Source organism: Geotrypetes seraphini, chromosome 1 (assembly GCF_902459505.1).
Source record: "Geotrypetes seraphini chromosome 1, aGeoSer1.1, whole genome shotgun sequence".
Taxonomy (NCBI): Eukaryota; Metazoa; Chordata; class Amphibia; order Gymnophiona; family Dermophiidae; genus Geotrypetes; species Geotrypetes seraphini.
This window is the reverse complement of record NC_047084.1, coordinates 478,319,367-478,343,898: the sequence shown is the minus strand read 5'-3', so window position 1 is coordinate 478,343,898 and position 24,532 is coordinate 478,319,367. Positions and strand designations below refer to the sequence as shown.

The window sequence follows — 24,532 nt, the reverse complement described above, 5'->3', positions numbered from 1 at the left end:
CCGATCCATGGCTGGGGGGCTGATTCACGAAGCGCCCTCATGCAAATGAGGGCTTTTGGAATCACGCCCCTAACCGACCGCCTGGATCGTTCTCCAGCGATCCCGACGCATGCTCAGTGCCTGTGGTCGACACATGCTCACCGTGCTTAAAACTTTTTTAAAAACTTTACTTTTTTTTTACTTCACAAGCCCTTGGTTTTAACACGCTTTAAACCCACAGATTAAAACCACGGGCTTACACTGCAGAGAAGGACAGAAGAGTCGGGGCAGAGAAGCAGGAGATCAGGGCAGAAAGCAGTCGGTATCCCTCATTTTTTTTAGTGAATCGCTGTCTACCTACATTTGAATGCCGTTCCCTCTCATTGCATGTGCGGATCGGAGGATGATCGGGACAGAGGTTAGTGAATCGGGTCGGAGGAAAATCGGGTCACAAAGGGGTCGCTAAGTGGTTGGGATTTGGGCTAGATTCACTAAACTTACCTTTGCTGGGTGACCCATGGTCAATCTGTGGCCGGGCGATTCACCAAGCCTCCTCATGCAAATTAATACATTCGGAGGCACGCCCCACAGCGACTGTAGATGGTCTGCTCATGCGCTCGCTCTCCTGACCTCCCTGAATATGCAGGCGCCACTTGTTCAGCATTGGGGTTAAAATAAACATAATATTGAAGATATATGCTAAAGGGAGTCCCACTGGCCGCCCCTCTGCCTTTCCCTGTCCTCCCCACCAGAGCCCGGTCATCGGTATCCCCCGGTGCTGCCGGAAGTGCTCACTGCTCTTCCCTTTCTGTCGGCTCAGCTGACCGTTGCCGGCAGCACTCGCTCTCCCCGTCCCCCCTCACCGTAGTGCAACCCCGCTTTAAACCCGTGGGTTAAAACCAAAGGCTTACACCGCAGGGAAGGGTAGCAGAGAGCAGGAGAGTTGAACAGTTGTGTTGAAGGTGAGTGAAAAAAAAAAATTATTTTTATGCTGGCAGGACACCATTTTTTCAGCTTTGGAAATTACTGTAGAGTTGGGGCAGAAGAGTCAGCAGGGATGTGAGCGACTGGTCCTCAGCAGTCGCTTCTTTTTGGATCGGCCAGCCCAATCGGTGCTCATTTTTGAGTTTAGTGAATCGCGTCCTTCCTACTTTGCATGCCGTTTTCACTCATTTGCATGTGCGGATTGGATCGGAGGTTGATCAGCCATGAGGTTAGTGAATCGGGTTAGAGTAAAATCGGGTCGGTACATGATCGCAAACACAATCAGTGAGCTTAGTGAATCGGGCCCTTAGAGGTATATTTTCAAAGCACTTAGACACACAGAGTAACAGATTTCTATGGTACTTTGTGGGCTGGATTCTATAAAAGGCACCGGTAATGTAGGCCAGGGTTTTCAAAGCCTATATTTTTGGCACTTATGTTTCATGTGAATTGCAGCTACAGAGGCACTTTATGATGCCTAATGCCACTTCAGCATTAGCCATGCCTACAGTGAAGTTAGGCGTTGTAAAGCACCTCTAGCCATGATGCAGGTACTCTATTTTTTATTTTTAAGCGCTGGTAGGCACCCGTGTTTTTATAAATTGCTTTTATTTTTTTTAATGGCATTTTGCACTTAAGTTAGGCACCTAACCTAAGGCACCATTTATAGAATACTAGTGTTTAAGCCCATTACATTAACGGGTGCTAGAATACCGAGGGAAAAGTGTAGTTCTTCCTTCTCCTATGTTTTCTGCTATGTACTCTAGTCTTAATTATATGTGAACCGAGTCAAGCTCTACTGGGAGATGACCCGGTATATAAACCAAAGATTAGATTAGATTTCTTATCTCTTCTGCTTTACTATTTGTAAATGGTTCTGATATACTAAGCAGAACAGTATCTGATCACTCTGCAATTTCTTTAGTGATTGACAAGAAAGATTTCTAAAGCCCCATGGAAATTTAATACCGTACATCCCTTCTACATAACGAAGATTTCATTAGCTACATTAAAGTTAAAATATTTGCATACTTCTCTAATAAACGATTTATAAACGATTATAAAGTTCATGTTTGGTGGGACACTTTTAAAGCTATGAGAGGAAACATTATTTTTACCAGCTGAATAATTATTAAAGGAAAAGAATCGACATTAAAATCTTAGAAGCCCAATATCTACTAGACTTTAAACCCCCCCCCTCCAATCTTTGAAATACGAATATAACTCTTTATTAAATATGCTCTTTAATGAATATACATAATTCAAGATTCTATGCTGAAAATAACAAAGCAAGCCATATTCTAGCACAGTGGTCTCAAACTCAAACCCTTTGCAGGGCCACATTTTGGATTTTTGGTACTTGGAGGGCCTCAGAAATAAATAGTTAATGTTTTATTAAAGAAATGACAATTTTGCATGAGGTGAAACTCTTTATAGTTTATAAATCTTTCCTTTTGGCTATGTCTTAATAATAATATTGTCATTTATAGCTAAAGAGACATATGATCAAGAAACTTTTCTGATTATGATAAACATACCGAGGGCCTCAAAATAGTACCTGGCGGGCCACATGTGACCCCCGGGCCGCATGTTTGAGACCACTGCTCTAGCACAATATTTAAAAAATAAAGTAAATTGTTCAAGAGTAACAAAAATTAGATTCAAGACACCCCCCCCCCACACCACAGCTAGAGGAATTGCCCAACAATTTCAGAAATTTCATCAAGAACTGTACTCATCCGACATTAATTTTTCTCGCTTAGACTTTCAAGAATTTGCTAAGACACTCAATCACCCAACAGTCTCTCCTTCTCAAAACAATATATTGGATCAAGATATTTTTATTACAGAAGCCATAAAATCTCTTCCTAGAGGGAAAGCCCCTGGAAATTATGATTTTTGGAATCAAATTTTATCAAGCTTTTTCCGATATATTAAGGGCTCCTTTTACAAAGGTGCGCTAGTGTTTTTAGCGCATCTGAAAACCTGGCTTTTCTCCAAAACGTAAAGCTATCTATTCAAAATGTAAAGCTAGCTATCCTCTTCATTACCTCTAATTTCTTATTATGTCCTTCCCTCATTTATTGAATTATCTGTAAATCGTGCTGAGCTCTATCTTTATGGAGATGATGTGGTATACAAACTTAAGGTTTAGTTTAGTTTATGGCATGGCTCTTGAGTGCGCAGCGTTAGCACACAAAGGATACTTGGAGCGAGAGTCATTGTGATAGTCTCTGTTTATGCTAAGGCATGGGAAACTTTCCAATACTGGTGCATTAAAGAAAAGGAAGAGCCTTTCGGTGCTCCAATTTCTGTGGTGTTAGCCTTCCTCCAGGTTGTCCTTGACAAGGGACTTACAGTGGTGTCTCTCAGATTCCAAGTGATGGGACTCTCTCTTGTTTCGGAGCTCAAGACCGAAAGGCTTCGTTGGCGTCTCATCCATATATATCCAGATTCCGAAAGGGGGCACTGCATCTCAGGTCCTCGGTAAAACACCCGTTTCCTTCATGGAATCTTAAAGTGCTTTTGCAAGGCCACTGAAGGAAGCGTCTTTGATGGATCTGACACTCCAGATGGTCTTTCATGTGGCCATTACCTCAGCGAGAAGAGTGTCAGAGCTACAGACTCTTCTTGCAGATAGCCTTTCCTTAAATTCACAGAGTACGGAATTTTTGTGCACCATTCTATCCTTTTTTGCTGAAGGTTGTTTCAGTTTTCCATGTCAGTCAAGAAGTCATATTGCTGGTGTTCCAGTCCACAGGTACTAAGAAGAACCAGATTCTGAAAAAGTCGTATGTGAGAAGAATGTTTCTCATAGCCTGAACTCATTGGTGACCTCAAGATATATCTGACCATCTTTTGTGCTCACTAGTCAGGCTAGAAGTGTGACTTCTTTGTGAGCAGTTGCTTGGATGGTCTCCCCCGAGAAGATTTGTAGGGTATTGATGTGGTCCACTCTACATACATTATCCAAGTTTTACATACATACATTTTCTAAGTTTTGCAGAGGGATGACTTCGCCTTTGGGTCCTCAGTGTTACAGGCTGGTGCAATGGTCCCACCCTATGGTCATGTTCTAGATTTTTAGGACTGCTTTTGTACATCCCTTCCATCAAGAATGTCACACCTATTGCACTTGAAAAAGAGATTAGGTTCTTATCTTGCTAATTTCTTTTCTAGTAGATAGGTGTGTCATTCTGGAACCCTTCCCTGCCGGTTATCTCCTGCATCTGCCTACCATCTCATTTTGAAATTTTGAATCCAAAACTGAAATTTTGGACATCAGTCAGACCTTAGAATTAACTCATTGGGGTGTTATTTGAGCTCCTTAAAGGTAAAGGTTTCTATTTGGCATGTTTCACTGTTTTGGTAGTAAAATAGCAGTGTTCTCCCTAGGGCCTTTTAGCCGGGCGCTCCGCCCGCCTAATTTAGATGACTGCCCAGCTGTCATCTATTGGGAATCCTGCAGCTGCCCTCAATGTAAAAAAAATCCCCCCCAAAAAACCATCTCTCACCGGCTTGGAGATGCGAACTCATGCTTCTGGGCTCTAAGGTGTGTGTGCCGGCTTCCCTTCTCTTCCCTCCGAAACCGGAAGTTACATCGGGGGGGGGGAGAAGAAAAGGGAAGCCAGCACACACATCTTAGAGCCCTGAAGCATGAGTTTGCTGCGGGCTAAGGCAGGAGACTGGTCAACGACGGATGGAAGCTTACAACTCGCTGCTGGGTCCTGCCTACTTTCTGTTTCCGCAAAGGCAGGACCCGGCAACGAGGAAGGCCCGAAGCAAATTGTAAGTTTCCCTCCGTCGCTGACCTATGGAGGGAAGCTTACGATTTGCCTAGCGACTTTGCTGACGGATGTATGAGTTGGGAGGGAAGGGGCGGCTGGGCAGGGCTGATGCTGTCGATGCTCATCTCTCCGCCCTTGTTCTCGTTGCACGGCCGGTGGCGGAAACAGTATAGAGCTAGAGCTGGCTGTGGACCGGGAGCAGGCGTTGCTGGCTCAGTGGGGGCAGTTGCACGTGCTTTTCACACGCTACGGCGACAACAGCTCGCTGACGGTGCAAGGCTTTCGGCAGCTCCTGCTCAGCATCGGTTTGGGGCAAGTCAAGTCAAGTGGCTACCGGAGGAAGAGGAGGTGGAAGATGCCCGGCACCGGGGCTGGAACCACGGCGGCCATGGCTCTGGCTGCCCAGCTCCTGTTGCCCACTGCAGCTTGGCTCTGGCAGCGCCCACAAGCCCCGAACCGCTAACCAGACTTTCTGGTATTTAGGATTAACTCTTTCCATTCAACCTTTGACTTTAAGCACACAAGTCTGGAAGTCTAAGCACATTTATTTATTTATGTTTACAGGTATTTGGGAACATAAAACATAGTGAAAGCTACTTCTGACCAATGATAGGACAAAAGCGCGCGAGACTTCGGCGCGCCCACATTTCAGCACAGACAAATTGGTGCAAGACCCAGCGCACCGCCTAAAAAGTTACTTTTAAAGAGCTCTGACGGGGGTGTGGGGGGGAACCTCCCCACTTTACTTCATATTTTTTGCTCTGCCGTTGGGGGGGTGTCATAGAGAAAACTGAACTTTTTCCTAAAAAAATCGGGAAAAAGTTAAGTTTACTCTATAATGGAGGGTTCCAACCCACAACTCCCCCCAATGGCAGCGCGAACAGTATGAAGTAAACTGGGGGGGGTTCCCCACTAACACCCCGCGTCGGAGCTCTTTAAAAGTAACTTTTTAGGCGGCCTGCTGGAGTCTTGTGCTGATCTGTCTGCGCTGAAATGTTGGTGCGCTGAAGTCCCGCGCACAAATGACTATGAACCGTTGCGACCTTGCCCCCCTCCCCCCAAAAAAATGATTTTGCAGTGGAAGGGTCTTAACTGGTGTTATTTAATAGAGTAGGGACTGGATGCTTGAAGAATGTATGGTAGTCCTGGGTTTATTGATGCAGTTGCAGTGCTGTAGAGAAACACTTTTCTAGATTATACATCTTATTGTTTGGGGGTGTATTGAGGGAGGCTTATCCTTGCTTTTAAAGCTGGACTTATAAATGTATTTTGCATTATTATTATTTTTGTATTAATAGGATTTTTATAATTTTGACATTGGGGAGGAGTATTTTAATGGTTGTACAGTAAGTAGGGTTGTGTGTACATGAAAAATGAATGGAAGAAATTGCATTACAATTAGTACTATTATAATGGGAGTGGGGTCAGGGACGGAGCTTGGACTGAGGTACTCAGTTGGTATTTGTTAGACTTAGGGGGGGTACTTGGCTTGAAGAAGTTGAGAAACATTGGTCTCTAGGTGACTAGTATGGAGTTCACTAAGTAAGGGTCCCTTTTACAAAGCCACAATAGCAATTCTCCCATGGCAAATGCACCAAAGTCCATTCAATTCCTATGGGCTTCAGTGCATTTGCTGTGGCAGAATTGCTATCGCAGCTTTGTAGAAGGAGTCCTAAGGCAGGAACTACTGTCTCTGTGCTGAGGATGCAAAGCATTAACTGATTCAACTTGAGTTTGAAGTACGGTAGTTTTGAAAGAAATGGAAGGTTTGATACTGGTCATTAGTTATTCGGAATAAGAGGATCTGCATTACTTTTTTTCAAGGGTGGCTTAAACGCTACTGGAACACTGCCTAAGTGTCAAACCTTAAAAAAGAAAGTCATATTGAGCATTGGAAAATAATTAACTGATAAAAATAGTGCACATTTAGTATCTTTTTACTAAGGCGTGCTAGCTATTTTAGCGCACGCTAACGCATCCATAAACTATAATGGACACATTAGCATTTAGCGTGTGTTAAAATGGCTAGCAAGCCTTAGTAAAAGTACCTTTTCATTTTCCCCACCTCCAAATTTCCCCATCCCGCCCCACCCGGCTACTTTTTCATGCCACCCGGCTGGAAAAAATTTCTGAGGAAAACACTGAATAGCAATGTTTAATATGTTTGTTGTGTTTTCAAAGCAGTACAGAATTGTAATCCGGGAAGTTTCCCCATACCCCTCCTTCACATGTGTTTTATATGGGGCTATCACCTGCTTTGCTACAAACTGAAAGGGGCAGCAGAGCCCTCTAGTGAAGGAGGAGGGATTCAAAAGCAGGAGTGGATTCCTTCTGCAAGGCTTGTGAGCACTGGGATATTACATGTCCATCCTGAATGACACATCTATTTTTTTTTTTATTTTTTTTTAGGGTAGATTCTTCAGCAGTCTTCATTTTGATATATTTTCTTATTTTGCAGTGTGTTGGAATCATGGAAGCTAAGAGTAAAAAGCAGTTCAAGGGAAAAGGTGGAAAGGCATCGCATGGAAAAAGTAAATCCAGAAAAGTTGCTGGTGAGATCTTGCAGCTTGAAACTTTTTGCTTTTAGAACCTGGTCTTGTAATGAGATTTTTATTCTTAATGAAACTCTGCACTTGTTGTTGAATCCAGTCTCAAAAAAAGGCTAGGAATTCTAGAATAGAGAATGACATGGGGAAAAATTCTGTCCCGTCACTGCCCCGTCCCCGGACCACCATCCTCTTCACCGCCCCTTCCCCGCCGTCCCCTTCACCGCCCCGTTCTCATCTCTGCCCACCCCGTCACCGCTGTCCCTTTCACTGCCCCGTCCCCGTCTTCAGCATCTTCTCCTATCCATCCCCCCACCCCCTGCACCCTTCACGCAGTCCAGCAGCTCCCTCTTGCCGGCCAGCCATGCATTTCCCTCCCTTTCCCTTTCCTTCTCTTGTTGAAACTGGCAATTTCTATAAGGTTATGCGCTGTATTACAGCCGGAGCCTTGGAAATCGCGTCGGGTTGCCTGCTAGAAAAGTCTCCTCCGATGCAACCGGAAACAGGAAGTTGCGTCGGAGGAGACTTCCAGCAGGCAACACGACGCAACTTCAAGGCTCCGGCTGTAATACAGCGCATAGCCTTATAGAAATCGCCAGTTTTAAACAAAAGAAGGTAAGGGAAAAGGAAGGAGGGAGGGAGATGCATGGCCGGCCGGTGGGAGAGAGGGGGCTGCCGGATCGAACGCTTGTTCACAGCGCGTGCTATCCATCGCTCCATGGGGCGGTGAATGGCCTTGTCCCCGATCTCGCGGTGACCTTTTTTTTTATTTTTGTCAACGTTTTTGCGGATTACCTGCGGCTAGCCACGGGTAACAACCACCGTGACATTCTCTCTTATAGAACTCATGCATCAGTGCCCCTTGAGTAAGATGCTAGAACCTTAAAGTCTTTTGGCTGTTACTGGCTCCTGTCCATACTTACGAGTAGCTGGACAATATGGCACTTACTTTTGAAGCATATTGATGTCTCAAAATGCCCACATGTGCTTGAATCATGCAAATCCTGATTTTGCAAAGGCAAGAAAGGGATGCCCAAAATGCAAAGGGGCATGTTTTGGGCGGGCCTAGGGAGGGCCCAAAATCAGGATGTTAAACAGTAATTACCAAATGGGGAGAAACATCTAAACCTAAGAAGAAGGACATTAGACCTATTATCCCAGGACAAGCAGGCAGCATATTCTTTACGCATGGGTGACGTCACCGACGGAGCCCTCGGTACGGACCTTTTTACTAGAAAGTTCTAGTTGGCCGCACCGCGCGTGCGCGAGTGCCTTCCCGCCCGACGGAGGAGTGCGTGGTCCCCAGTTTCTTCGTTTCCGCGGAGCGAAGAAGACGTGTGTTTTTCAACGTCGTTGAAATCCTCCTTTTGCCTTCCCGCTCGCGTTATTTTTTCGGTTTATTCACCTTCGGGTGCTTTTTTCTTTCAATTTACAAAAAAAAAAAAAAAAATCTTTTCTTTTTGCTTTATTTTTCGTTCCTGCCCCGGCGGGGCCTGTTGTCACGATCCAGGCCTCGGGGTTTGATTTTGCGGAGGCCGTGTTCCCATTCATGCTCCCGCAGCCCGGTTTTAAGAAGTGCCAGCGGTGTGCACGCCCGATCTCCCTCACTGACCCACACAACTGGTGCTTGCAGTGCTTGGGACCGGAGCATCGGGCGGACTCCTGCACCCGCTGTGCCACTCTTAAAAAACGCACTTTGAAGAATCGTCAAATCCAACAAAATCTACTTTTCGGCACCGGCCCGACTATGGATTCGACCTCTTCATCTGCGGCACCGTCGAAATCGGCACCGACCACTTCGACGCCGCCTGAGACGACATCGGCGCCTCCGGCGCCAGGTAAGCCGGCTAAGAAGCCTTCCACCCTTGAGCGCCCTCCCACCTCGGGGGCGACACCAGTCCTTTCGGCTCCACGCCGAACCAAAAAACGCTCCACTCCGATATCGGTGAGTGCCTCGTCATCGGCCTCCTCATCGCCGGAGTGTAGAGCGGCACCCATGGAACCAAAGAAGAAAAAAGTGGTTCCGGTGCCTCCCCTGGATGACCGCATCGCGGCCATCCTCCAGGACAAGTTGCAGGAACAACTCCACCAGCAACTTCAGCAGCTCTTACCCTCTATCTTGGCACCGCTGCTCTCGGTACCAGACCGGCCCGAGCCCCACACCGTCCAACCGGTATCCACTCCATCGGTACCTATGGACTCCTCCATGCCCATTCTCTCGGCACCACATCTCCATTCCCATGCCGAGACTATCGCCTTGACGACGACCGATCCTCCTCGGGACCGAGCAGGGCACCGGTCTTCCCACGACCCTGACCGGCACCGTACTTCCCGGGACCGAGACAGACACAGGTCTTCATCACCCGGTAACGTCTCGGTACGCTCAGGCAAGTCTTTGTCTAAAACTCACCATACCGAGCCTTCCACTCCGGTCTCTCGACACGCACACACCGATGTCAGAGACCCGGACCTATGGGAAGAATCCCCTCCCGGTACCGAGGAGGATGCATCGTCGTCGGACGAAGAGCCTTCGGCACCCGATACCACATCTAAACCTGAACAATCTTCCTTCTCTAAATTCCTCAGGGAGTTGTCGGGGGCCTTATCTTTGCCACTGGAATCTGACTCTAAGAAGTCACAAGCTTTCCTGGAGGCATTGGATTTCGATCAACCTCCCAAAGAGTTCCTAAAGTTGTCCGTGCATGATATCCTACGGGAAACTTTTTATAAAAATTGGGAGAACCCGCTGACTGTCCCTGGGGCCCCCCCGTAAATTGGACAGCCTCTATAGGGTTATACCAATCCCAGGATTTGATAAACCCCAACTGCCTCATGAGTCTCTCCTGGTAGAGTCCACTTTAAAAAAGACTCAGGGCTCCAGTGTTTATGCCTCCACCCCTCCTGGCAGAGAGGGCAAAACTATGGACAAGTTTGGCAAGCGGCTCTACCAGAATGCCATGCTTGCCAACAGGGCAAACAACTACTCGTTCCATTTTTCATTCTACCTGAAACATCTGGTAATGCAACTCTCCGCCATGCAAAAGTACATGCCGGAGCACAAGGTTCCACTTTTCCAGCAGCACATCTCCAGCCTGCTTCAACTGAGAAAATTTATGGTGCGCTCTATCTATGACTCTTTTGAGCTCACCTCCCGTGCATCTGCCATCGCTGTGGCTATGCGCCGCCTGGCCTGGCTCAGGGTCTCTGATCTGGACGTCAACCATCAAGACCGACTAGCCAACGCCCCATGTCTGGGAGACGAATTATTCGGAGAGTCCCTGGATACCACCACACAGAAACTCTCCGCCCATGAGACCAGATGGGATACTCTCATTAAACCAAAGAAAAAGGCTCCTCCTGCTCGTCCTTACAGACCACAGACCTCATATCAACGCAGGTTCTCCGCCAGGCCGCTCAACCCATCTTCACAGCAACCTAGGCGAGCCCGCCAACACCAACACACCCAGGCTCGTGCCCAGTCTAATCAACCTGCCAAGCCTCTTCCTCCTGCCAAACCTTCTCAGCCCTTTTGACTTCTCTCTCCAGGGCTTAGCCAGTCTTCCACCCTCATTGCCTCTTCCTCAGCCAATCGGAGGCAGGCTCCACATCTTCATCAGCCGTTGGGAGGTCATCACATCGGACCAGTGGGTCCTCAACATCATCCGCCACGGCTACTCTCTCAACTTCCAGACTCTTCCACCAGACAATCCTCCCGTAGAGTCTGCTTCTCTTTCAACTCAAACCCCCCTCCTCCTGCGGGAGGTCCAATCCCTCCTTCTCCTCAATGCCATCGAAGAAGTACCTCTGGAACAAAGAGGCCGGGGATTCTACTCCCGTTACTTTCTAGTTCCAAAGAAGACAGGAGACCTACGTCCCATTCTCGATCTCAGGGACCTCAACAAGTGTCTAGTCAAGGAGAAGTTCAGAATGCTATCCCTTGCCACGCTTTACCCTCATCTCTCTCAGAACGACTGGCTATGTTCCCTGGACCTCAAGGAGGCCTACACTCACATCCCAATCAATCCAACCTCACGTCGCTACCTGCGATTCCAGGTGCACCATCGCCATTATCAGTACAAAGTGCTACCTTTTGGCCTCGCTTCATCACCCAGGGTGTTCACCAAATGCCTCATTGTGGCGGCGGCCTTCCTCAGGTCTCACAACCTCCAGGTGTTTCCCTACTTGGACGATTGGTTGGTGAAAGCACCTACGTCTCCGCTTGTGCTACAAGCCACTCATCATACCATCTCTCTCCTACATCTTCTGGGGTTCGAGATCAACTACCCCAAGTCGCATCTGCTTCCCACACAGCGCCTTCAGTTCATTGGAGCAGTTCTCGACACCACGCTAATGAGGGCGTTTCTCCCCTCCGACCGACAGCGGAATCTGCTCCGCCTGTGTCGTCAGGTGCTCCTTCATCACTCCATTTCTGCCAGACAGATGATGGTCCTCCTGGGACACATGGCCTCGACGGTGCATGTGCTTCCCCTGGCACGACTCCACCTCAGGACACCTCAATGGACTCTGACCAACCAGTGGTCACAGACCTCGAATCTTCTTTCTCATCCCATCTCTGTGACATCGTCTCTTCAGCGATCTCTACAATGGTGGTTGAACTCCTCAAATCTTTCCAGGGGCCTTCTTTTTCATCTGCCCCCACATTCCATGATCATCACCACGGATGCCTCCCCTTATGCATGGGGAGCTCACCTGGGAGACCTACGCACCCAAGGTCTTTGGACCCCACAGGAGCGTCTACATCACATCAATTTCCTAGAACTACGAGCCATGTTCTACGCTCTCAAGGCCTTCCAGCACCTTCTTTGTCCTCAGGTTCTGCTCCTGTGCACGGACAACCAAGTCGCCATGTACTACATAAACAAACAGGGCGGCACCGGATCTCGCCTCCTTTGTCAGGAGGCTCTTCGCATTTGGACCTGGGCCACGGCCCGCAGTCTCTTCCTCAAGGCTGTCTATATCCAGGGCGAACAGAACTCCCTGGCCGACAATCTCAGTCGCATCCTGCAACCTCACGAGTGGACTTTGGATCCTCCCACGCTCCTCTCCATTTTTGCTCGCTGGGGCACTCCGCAAGTGGACCTGTTTGCAGCCCCTCACAACCATCAGCTGCCCCAGTTCTGCTCCAGACTCTTCTCTCCTCACCGTCTGGCACCGGATGCATTCCTTCTCGATTGGACGGATCGGTTCCTCTATGCCTTTCCTCCTCTACCTCTGATGTTGCGGACTTTATCCAAACTCCGCAGGGACGGAGCCACCATGATCCTCATAGCTCCCCGGTGGCCTCACCAACACTGGTTCTCCCTCCTGCTTCAGCTCAGCTCCAGGGAGCCCATTCCTCTACCTGTGTTTCCTACTCTACTTACACAGCAGCATCAGTCTCTACTACATCCCAATCTGTCTTCGCTCCACCTGACAGCTTGGTTTCTCTCGGGCTGACCTCTCCAGGAAATCTATCTCAGCCTGTCCGTCTCATTTTGGACGCCTCCAGGAAACCTGCCACCCTCCAATGTTACCATCAGAAGTGGACCAGGTTCTCCTCTTGGTGCCTCCGTCATAAGAACATAAGAACATAAGAAATGCCTCTGCTGGGTCAGACCCGAGGTCCATCGTGCCCAGCAGTCCGCTCACGCGGCGGCCCAACAGGTCCAGGACCTGTGCAGTAATCTTCTATCTATACCCCTCTATCCCCATTTCCAGTAGGAATTTGTCCAATCCTTTCTTGAACCCCAGTACCGTACTCTGCCTTATAACGTCCTCTGGAAGCGCATTCCAGGTGTCCACCACACGTTGGGTAAAGAAGAACTTCCTAGTATTTGTTTTGAATCTGTCCCCTTTCAACTTTTCCGAATGCCCTCTTGTTCTCTTATTTTTCGAAAGTTCGAAGAATCTGTCCCTCTCTACTCTCTCTATGCCCTTCATGATCTTGTAAGTCTCTATCATATCCCCTCTAAGTCTCCTCTTCTCCAGGGAAAAGAGACCCAGCTTCTCCAATCTCTCAGAATATGACAGGTTTTCCATACCTATTATCAGACGTGTTGCTCTCCTTTGAACCCTCTCGACTAATGCCATATCCTTCTTAAGATACGGCGACCAATATTGGACGCAGTACTCCAAATGCGGGCGCACCATCGCCCGATACAATGGCAGGATAACTTCTTTCGTTCTGGCTGTAATACCCTTTTTGATTATACCAAGCATTCTATTCGCTTTCTTAGCGGCCGCTGCACACTGTGCCGACGGCTTCATTGTCATGTCCACCATTACCCCCAAGTCCCTTTCCTGGGTACTCTTATTCAATAACATCCCTCCCATTGTATAGTTGTACCTCGAGTTTCTGCTCCCCACATGTAATACTTTACATTTTTCAATGTTGAACTTCATCTGCCATTTCGCCGCCCATTCTTCTAATTTGTTCAAGTCCCTTTGCAACTTTTCGCAGTCCTCTGTAGTCCGAGCTCCATTAAATAGTTTGGTGTCGTCCGCAAATTTTATTATCTCGCACTTCGTTCCTGTTTCTAGATCATTTATGAAGATATTAAATAGCAGCGGCCCGAGCACCGAGCCCTGCGGGACACCACTCGTGACCCTCCTCCAGTCGGAGTAGTGACCCTTCACTCCTACCCTTTGTTTTCTACCCTCCAACCAGTTTCTGATCCATCTATGTACGTCTCCTTCCACCCCATGGTTCTTCAGTTTCCGGAGTAGACGTTCATGGGGCACCTTGTCAAAGGCTTTTTGGAAATCTAGATATATGATGTCTATGGGGTCTCCTTTGTCCATCCGTTTGTTGATCCCTTCGAAGAAGTGCAATAAGTTCGTTAGGCACGATCTTCCCTTGCAGAAACCATGCTGGCTGGTTATCAGAAGTTCAATTTTTTCAAAATGTTGATCGATGTTTTCTTTTATCAGTGCTTCTGCCATTTTCCCTGGAACCGAAGTCAGGCTCACCGGCCTGTAGTTTCCTGGGTCACCTCTTGATCCCTTTTTAAAGATGGGCGTAACGTTGGCTATCTTCCAATCTTCCGGGATCTCGCCTGTTTTCAGGGATAAGTTGCAAATTTGCTGCAGTAGTTCCGCTATCTCCTCCTTTAATTCCTTCAGAACCCTTGGATGTATGCCATCCGGACCCGGGGATTTGTCAGTTTTTAGTTTTTCTATCTGCCTACGAACGTCCTCAAGGCTCACTTCTATGGATGTTAATTTTTCTGCCTGACTTCCGTTGAAGAATTGCTCAGGTTCCGGTATGTTGGACGTGTTTTCGTTTGTAAATACAGACGAGAAGAACATGTTAAGCCTTTCTGCCACTACCTTCTCCTCCTTCACCACTCCCTTCCTGTCTCCGTCGTCCAGCGGTCCCACTTCCTCTCTAGCCGGCTGCTTCCCTTTAACATATCTGAAGAATGGTTTGAAATTTCTTGCTTCCCTGGCTAGCCTCTCTTCATACTCTCTTTTGGCTTTCCGAACCTCACGGTGACATTCTTTTTGATGCTTCTTGTGCTCTTTCCAGCTCCCCTCAGTTTTGTCCTTTTTCCATTTCTTGAATGATTTTTTCTTATTGCCTATCGCTTCCTTCACTGTTTTGGTTATCCACGCCGGGTCTTTTGTTCGATTCTTTTTACACCCCTTCCTGAATCTGGGGATATACAGATTTTGCGCCTCGCTCACCATGTCCCTGAAGAAGGACCAGGCATGATTTACCGTTAGCCATGTTTTGGAAGTGTTCCTAAGTTTCTTCCTTACCAATTCCCTCATTGCTTCGTAGTTTCCTTTCCTGAAGTTAAAAGTTGTCGCAATGGATCTCTTGCCTTTTGACACTCCTACCTCAACCTTGAACTTGATCATATTATGATCGCTGTTTCCCAACGGTCCCACTACTTCTACTTCCTTTGCAGGTCCCCTTAACCCATTTAGGATTAGATCCAGAGTGGCATTTCCTCTCGTCGGTTCTCTAACAAGCTGTTCCATGAAACAATCCTGTGTAGCTTCCAGGAATTTTGTCTCCCTAGCGCATTTCGAGCTTCCAAGCCTCCAGTCTATCCCAGGGTAGTTGAAGTCTCCCATAATAACCGTGTTGCCGCTTTTGTATTCACGCTTCATCTCGGCTTCCATTTCCTCATCGATATCTCTGGTTTGCCCCGGTGGGCGATAAAACAGGCCCATCTTTATTTCAGGCCCTTTCCTTCCCGGTATTTTAACCCATAGAGATTCCGGCTTGCTGGCCGTCTCTGCTGTGTCCATTTGTGTGGATTGTATGCCTTCTTTTATGTATAGGGCTATTCCACCTCCTTTTTGTCCTGTTCTGTCCTGGCGATAGAGCTTGTATCCCGGTAGTGCTGTATCCCATTTGCTTTCCTCATTCCACCATGTTTCAGAGATTCCAATGATGTCGATGTCTTCTGCGTTGGCCAAGGCTTCTAGTTCCCCCATTTTGTTTCTTAGGCTCCTTGCATTAGCATATATGCACTTTAGATCCTGGTATTTTGCTGTCCTTCTTTCCTTTCCATATTTTCTTCTCTTTTGCTGCAGACATTGTAACCACTTCTTCTGGGTTAGTCGACTCCTGTAGTTTGTCCCTTGTTCCTTCCCAGCCATTTTTCCCCTCGGTATCTTCACAGGATACCGTCTTCCGAATCGTCGACCCTTTGTCAACTGTCGGCTTTCCCCTTCTTCTTAGTTTAAAGCCTGTTCTATTCCTCTCTTGACGTTGTTTGCTAGGAGTCTAGTTCCTGCTGCGCTCAGGTGCAGTCCATCTTTCCTGTATAGCTTGCTCTTGCCCCAGAACGCCGTCCAGTTCCTCACGAAGTGGAATCCTTCTTCCTCACACCATCTCCTCATCCACGTATTTATTGATTGTAGTTCCTCCTGCCTTTTCACATCTGCCCTCGGTACTGGTAGGATCTCAGAGAACACTATCTTCTGGGCTCTCATCTTCAGCTTCCTTCCCATCATCACATCATCACATCATCCCATCATCACAATCCCACCTCTTTAGCGGTGGAACCTGTTCTGGACTACTTGCTCTCCCTGTCCAACGCAGGCCTCAAGTCTACCTCAATCAGAGTCCATCTCAGTGCCATCACGGCATTTCATGAGCCTATCCTAGGAAAACCCCTCACGGCTCACCCTCTGGTTTCCCGATTCATGAGGGGCCTCTTCAACATCAAACCACCTCTGAAGCCTCCTCCAGTCGTCTGGGACCTGAATGTGGTTTTGTCTGCCCTCATGAAACCTCCTTTTGAGCCACTTGCCACAACTTCGCTCAAATTTTTGACTTGGAAGGTGCTTTTCCTCATTGCCATCACCTCTGCCAGGAGGGTTAGTGAGCTTCATGCACTGGTTGCCGATCCACCGTTCACTATTTTTCACCATGACAAGGTGGTTCTGCGCACCCATCCAAAGTTCCTCCCCAAGGTGGTCTCAGCTTTTCACCTCAACCAGTCCATTGTGTTGCCTGTTTTCTTCCCGAAACCTCATTCACATCCCGGGGAACAGGCATTGCACAGTCTTGATTGCAAGCGTGCCCTGGCTTACTATCTTGATCGTACAAGGGCTCACCGCTTGTCCCCTCAGCTCTTCCTGACCTTCGACCCGAATCGTTTGGGTCGACCGGTCTCTAAACGGACGCTATCCAACTGGCTTGCAGCTTGCATCGCGTTCTGTTATGCTCGGGCCGGTCTGTCACTGGACGGTGCTGTCACGGCCCACAGGGTGAGAGCTATGGCCGCTTCTGTTGCTTTCCTCCGTTCCACACCCATTGAGGAAATCTGCAAGGCGGCCACTTGGTCCTCAGTTCACACATTCACTACTCACTACTGTCTGGATGCTTTCTCCAGACGGGATGGGCACTTCGGCCAATCTGTACTTCAGAATTTATTTTCCTAAATGGCCAACCATCCCTCCTCCCTCTTTGTTAGCTTGGAGGTCACCTATGCGTAAAGAATATGCTGCCTGCTTGTCCTGGGATAAAGCACAGTTACTTACCGTAACAGGTGTTATCCAGGGACAGCAGGCAGATATTCTTACGTCCCACCCTCCTCCCCGGGTTGGCTTCTTAGCTGGCTTATACTAACTGGGGACCACGCACTCCTCCGTCGGGCGGGAAGGCACTCGCGCACGCGCGGTGCGGCCAACTAGAACTTTCTAGTAAAAAGGTCCGTACGGAGGGCTCCGTCGGTGACGTCACCCATGCGTAAAGAATATCTGCCTGCTGTCCCTGGATAACACCTGTTACGGTAAGTAACTGTGCTTTACAGTCAAGTCCAGAGTACAAAGAAGTGCTCAGATGGAGCAACTGACCACTGGAGAGATTAAGGTATGATACCTCCTTAATCCCCAAGTGGTTGCTGTCTCTCTCTCCTCTGAAAGGAGATACCAGGCTCTGACAGTTGAGGTAGTATGGACATTCTTAGCAAAGCAGCAAGTGAGTCTGTAGTGATTAGTGCAGTAGACCTTAAACCAAGAAACTGAGGTTCAAATCCCACTTTAACTCTTATTTATTTTATCCCATTGAGAAATACCTATTGTACCTAAATAAATTAATCTGCAAACCTAACCGAGACTAGCCCTATCTGCGTACGTTCTGATTCAGCAAGAACTTGTCTAACTTTGTCTTGAATCCTTGGAGGGTGTTTTCCCCTATGACAGACTCCGGCAGAGCGTTCCAGTTTTCTACCACTCTCTGGGTGAAGAAGAACTTTCTTACGTTCGTATGGAATCTATCCCCTTTCAATATTAGAGGGTGCCTTCTCATTCTCCCTACCTTGGAGAGGGTGAACAACCTGCCCTTATCTACTAAATCTATTCCCTTCAGTACCTTGAATGTTTCGATCATGTCCCCTCTCAATCTCCTCTGTTTTTTTCCCCTGTAGGGCTCACAGTTACAAAATAAGAGCTAAAGTGAAATTTGAACCTTGGTATTTTGGTTCTACACTAACCACTAGGCTAGTCCTCTGCTCTAAAGGGGTGTCTATATGGGAATTCTGTCATATGCCATTCATATGTTGGATGTTCCAGCTTGTGAATTGGCTGTTCATGCTGGACTCAACATATGGACATCCATCTCGTGTATTTTGGAACAAGAAATCCCAATGTATGTCCTGTAGGAAAATACACACGAAATGGACAGCCATTTTGGATGTTTTGAGCTGGACATCTTTTTGAAAATGCCCCTCCACGTGTTCAGTAAGTGAATTGAAGGAAACATTTAGAGAGGTTTTAAAGCGAGTTGATATCTGGCAATCAATAGGATGTTCAGTGTTTCAACAAGATGGATGGGCAGGCTAGATGGGTTTGTGGTTTTTTTTATCTGTTTATGTATATTTTATTTTTCTTTGTATCTAATCTGCAGCTTCAGTTGTGGTCAGTGATTAAAGTACAAACTAAAAATAATTTGCCTTTACTACTGGCATGTGGTGATAATCTAAGATATGTTGTGTGTTTAACAGATGGAAGTGGTCCCAAAAAATTCCAGACCAAAGCTAATGAGAAGGGGAAACTTAATTTCAAGTCCAAGAAGTTTGAAAAAGGGAAGAAGTCTGAGAAAACAGGTGGAAAAGCTATAACCAAGCAGTTTGTTGCTATGCACAGACAGAAGGATAATTTACGAAAGAGGAAGTTCCAGGAGAATGATCTGGAGAACAGTGAGTAGCATTGTGCTTTCAATAAGAGGGATGCATGCCCAATTCCCTCTCACTCCTCACTCAGGCTACATACACACATCTGGAGTTAAGTGCATGATGGTGACAGTCTGGTTTCTTTAAACATTAAATAGATTTTATATATATATATATATTTTTTTTTTTTTTTGCCTTTTGTGTATTTGTCCCTTTTTATACCTTCATCTTCCTGTGATCAGTGTCAAACAAGTAGCTCTTACAGGTAAATGTGCCAGACCATGAAGGAGTGTTGGTGTTAGTGTATTTAAAGGGACGCTGTAGTCTCTGTTTAAGAAGGGAAGTGAAGTTGCATGCCTGTAGTAGATATTCTCCATTGAAAGCAGGATTCTGCCACCATACAGTTGATGAATTCATTGCTCAACAGCACCAGGTCAAGTTCAGCTTCTAAAGGGCAGAAAGCTGTTAGGCTCAGAATTTATTTTTCTTTTTATGTTTAAATCTGTTTATTGCCAAACAGTACAATGATACAGGAAATACCACCGGTTATATAATGAGAATATACGCTAAAGTATAACATGGACCTGCAGCATGCAAAACAACCGTAGCCTGTAACATGTTGGCTTCAGCATTTTACTTTCCCCTCCCCTTTACCAAAACCCTAGAAAAGTATCAGCAAACAGTTACTCCTATTCGCACACACCCATCCCAACCCCATATACTTGTATAGTATAGACACATGCGATTGTGTGACATACACTGTATCATTGAAAATTACCATATTTTTCACTCCATAAGACACACCTGATCATAAGACGCATCCTAGATTTGGAGGAGGAAAACAAGAAAAAAAACCATTCTGAACTAAATTCTCCCTGCCAGGCTCTGCACCCAATACTACACTCCTTGCTAGGCTCTGTACCCTGTTCCCCCGCCGGTGGTCTAGTAGGCAGGGACAGGGCAGGCATTTTCCAAGATAATATGCAAAGTGGCCTACCCAGGATCCATGTGGAGACCCATTAGCACACCAAACAAGTACAGAATCATCAGGCCACTGGGCGCCCAGCCTCCTCCCAGCCACCTGTGAGTAAGCAACCAATCCGCCATGCCCCTTCCCAGCAGAAGAACTGATGGCAGAATTGGGCATATTTTTTTTTTAAATTTCAGTACAACCTCACCCACAGTCTGGCATGCACACACAATTGCTGGCCCAGAACTTCCTCTCTGACATCAGAATTGACGTCCCGGGGGGGTGGGGGTGGGGGGGGGCTTGTGCAGTTGCTGCACGCACATGGCCTGTTGCTGTGTCGGGGAAGCAGGGAGAAATTGGCAACGATGGCTGGGGGGAGAGAGAAAGAAAGAAAGGGGAGTGGGGAGATGTTGGTTGGGGAATTTAATGAGGTCTGGAGGAGAGGAAGCATGCAGGAGGCAGAAAGAAGGGAAGAAATATTGGATGCATAGTTAGAAGGAAATGTAACCAGAGACTCATGAAATCACCAGACAACAAATGTAGAAAAAATTTTATTTTCAATTTAGTGATCAAAATGTGTCAGTTTTGAGAATTTATTTCTGCTGTCTATATTTTGTACTATATTTGTCTATTTTTCTATAGTTGTTACTGAGATGACATTGCATATTTTAAAGTCATCTAGCTTGACCTCTGAAAAAACCCCTGAATACAAATGATAATTAACATTTTCTGTGCGTACAGTGTGCTTTGTGGTTTTTTTAAATTTTTATTGTTGGTAGATCATTTTGACTTGGTCATTTTAAAAGTAGCTTGCAAGCCAAAAAAGTGTGGGCACCCCTGATCTAGATTATGAAACAGTGATGAGACTAATGAAGATTCTCCTGTTCTTGTGGAAGGCAAATATTTCAGTATAAAGAGACTGGGCTACCTGAAATTGTTACACAGATGTCCCCAGTGTACAAGAATTGATGTATTGAAGCACATGAGGACAAAGAGAGACAGGAACAGAAAAGAGTGTCTTTAAACAATATGATGGTTTGTGGAGCATTTTGTTAAGATTGGGTATGTATGAAGGAGCACACTAAGGAGCATTACCTGCTCATCACTGCACCAGCAGGGCTTAAGATAGGCCCAATGAGAGCTCAGCAATGGGTCTGAGAGGAGGACTCAAATATAGACCGAGATCCCCATTTTGGGGCCATTTTTTTTTTTTTTGGCCCCAAAAATCTAGGTTTATATTCAAGTATATACAGTAGTGAAGATTAGAAGGATAGTGAGTTAAAAATAAATCTGGACAAGTTTCTAGAGGACGGGTTCAGACCAATGCTCCCATTAAGCTATGTGTATGTGCACATGGATCAGAACGGGATTGCACAAAATGTGCACAAAATTTTTGCCAGTTTCCTTTGTTGTGAGCATAGGCTACAACGTACACATTGAGTCAAAGCTGAAAACTTGCACCCATGATGCTTTTCATGCATACATGGGCCAACAAAAATTAGCAAAAGGATGAGCAACAACCTCTGCACCAAACCAAGGAAAGTCCAGAAAAGAGCAGAGAAGACCCAGACCTCAAGTCAAAAAATACTTTAATGGCACTTTATATGGTTGTCATTAAAATATTTTTGAGCTTGAAGGTCTGGTCTTCTCTGCTGTTTTCTGGACTTTCCAACAAAAATTAGAACATTGGGTGTCTCTATCACATACTTTTTGTAATTAACAGCATGGAATGGACTTTGCTATTATAGTCTGTCAAGTAATAATAATACTTTTCATATAATCAGGTCTGGCCTATGTCAGGATGCTGAGATCAGTCATCTCATCTGACTTTGTATGTCCTTGTGTTCTATGCTAATTAGCTTTATTTAACCTAATTAGCGTTGTAAAATATATACTTTATTTCTTTAGTGTATTTTTTTTCTTTTTTTTTTTTTTTTTCATCTTTATTCCTTTTTATTTCTTTCAACAAGTGTACAATATTATTACAAGTAATTCACATCATTCACTTGACATTCTTAAGCAATATTATTACACATGTTTTAATTCCCTCCACCCACCTCCCATCCCCTCCCCTATCAACAAAATATTTTATCCAAACATATACATATTTAGACTCTCCCTCCCCCCCATTTTTACAAATTATCCCCTAAGGAAAAAGAATAACCCTTAATCATTACAATATTCAATTAATGGCCTCCACACCTCCTTAAACCTTTTAAAATATCCCCTCTGTACGGCAAGAAATCTTTCCATCTTATATAAATGACAAACTGAGTTCCACCAAAAACTACAATTCAATCTAGAACAGTCTTTCCAATTAGTCGTTATTTGTTGAATTCCCACTCCAGTAAGAATCATCAATAATTTGTTGTTTGCTGCAGATATTTGACTTTTGGCCCTCATACACATTCCAAAAATCACTGTGTCGTAGGATAATGCTACATGATTTTCCATCAATATATTAACTTGATCCCATATTGATATCCAAAATGCCTGAATACATGGACAATAAAATAAAAGATGGTCTAAAGTTCCAATTTCAATTTTACAATGCCAGCATCTATTAGACTTAGAGCAATCTAATTTTTGTAATTTAGTAGGGGTCCAGAATGCTCTATGCAACAAAAAGAACCATGTTTGCCTAATAGATGCCGACATCGTACCTTTAATTCTCCAAGACCAAATACGTGGCCATTGAGATGCATTAATTTGATGCTTAATCTCAATGCTCCAAATATCTCTTAATCCATTTTTTGGTTTCTTATTCAAATAATTAGATATCATTTTATACCACTTTGCGGCCTGGTGTCCCAGAAAATCTGCCTGGAAACATAAGAATTCTAAGCTGTAATGATCATTTAAAGATTTCCATTCAGGGAACCCCACCTGAATAGCCTGCTTCAATTGCAACCACTTATAACTTTGTTTTTTATTCAGACCATATTTATGTTGCAATTGTGAAAAATCAAGCAGCTTACCATTATCAATTACTTCCGTTAAGGATCTTATACCTGCTTTAATCCAATCCTTCCAGACAATCTTAAACCCGCCTATTTGTATCTTGGAGTTTACCCAAATAGTCTGCTGTTTCGATTTTAAAATAGAATCACTAGTTAATTTATCTACAAATCTTAATGTTTTCCAAGTATCCATTAATACTCTATTGTCTTTACGTATTCTAGGCACTTTTATACCAAGCAGAAGATCAAGCCTAAGTGGAAAAATAAGTGATCTCTCCACCCTTAACCACTCTGGTAATTGTTCCAAAAGCTCTGGGAGGACCCAATACATACCTTGGCGCATGATATAGGCCTGATGATACCTATAAAAATTGGGAAAATTTACCCCACCCTCCTCAATTGGTCTTTGCAAAGACACTAGAGCCACTCTTGCAATTTTACCCAGCCAAATAAATTTAACCAGAATACTATTTAATTTTTTATAAAAAGACCCCTGAAAAAACACTGGTATCATTCCCAATTGATAGCAAACTACAGGCAAAATCATCATTTTAACAGTTTGAACTCTTCCCCACCATGACAAATGTAAAGGATTCCATTGCTCACATAACTCTGTTACTTTTTGTAATAAAAATTTTTCGTTTATTCTCATTGTCTCTTCAAGTGTTTTATTCAACCAAATACCTAAGTATTTTATACCATCCTCTTTCCAAATAAAAGGGAAAGAATCAAGTATACCTTTTGTACAATGCACATTTAAAGGTAAAATTTCTGATTTATTCCAATTTATTTTGTATCCTGAGAATTTTCCAAATGTATCTATTATCTCCAGTAGACATGGAATTGTTGTTTCCGGATTCCTCAAATGAAGCAATATATCATCTGCATAAGCGGATACTTTATATTCCACTCCAGCACATGGAATACCCTTTATGTCCTTTGCCTGTTGAATAGCTAACAACAAGGGTTCAAGAACTATATCAAAGAGCAAAGGAGATAATGGACAACCCTGTCTAACTCCCCTCTGCAATTTAAAAGCATCTGAAAAATTATTATTTATGTATAAACGAGCAGTTGGGGAGCTATACAGTGCTTGAATCATTTGTATAAATCCGGATCCAATACCAAACCATTCCATAGCTTGATACATGAAATTCCATTCTACACGATCAAAAGCCTTCTCAGCATCTAGTGATACTGAAAAAGCCGGATCATTAATTTGTCTTGTTAAATAATACATCTGAAATGCCAGTCTAGTATTATTTGAAGAGTGTCTTTGAGCAACAAATCCAGTTTGATTTATTCCTATTATATGCGGAAGAGCTTTAGCCAATCTTAATGCTAAAATCTTAGCTAATATTTTACCATCTACATTTATTAAAGATATAGGCCTGTAATTTGACACCAATGTTGGATCTTTATTTGGCTTTGGCAAAACAATAGTTAAAGATTCTGCCATAGTGCCTGATATACAACCTTTATTCAGTTGGTCCTGATATAGTTTTAATAAATACGGTAATAGGGAAATTTGAAATTCTTTATAAAACTCTACTGTAAATCCATCTCCACCTGGAGCGGTCCCAACTCTAAGGGATTTCAATGCCATTTGTAACTCTTTTAATGATATAGGTTTATCTAAACTTCCTTTTATATGATCAGGAACCTTAGGTCC

The 24,532-nt window shown here is 45.1% G+C and overlaps 1 protein-coding gene across 2 annotated transcripts in view; it reads left to right on the top strand.

The window, feature by feature from the left end:
* Positions 1 to 24,532, top strand: part of PUM3 (pumilio RNA binding family member 3) — a 142,576-nt gene that overhangs the window by 1,956 nt on the left and 116,088 nt on the right. For both annotated transcript variants that reach the window (XM_033925312.1, XM_033925303.1), the window contains exons 2-3: positions 7,210 to 7,303; positions 18,763 to 18,957. In XM_033925312.1, the coding sequence (XP_033781203.1) occupies positions 7,222 to 7,303; positions 18,763 to 18,957 (277 nt within the window). In that variant the 5' untranslated portion in view covers positions 7,210 to 7,221. The remainder of the gene's footprint in view (positions 1 to 7,209; positions 7,304 to 18,762; positions 18,958 to 24,532) is intronic.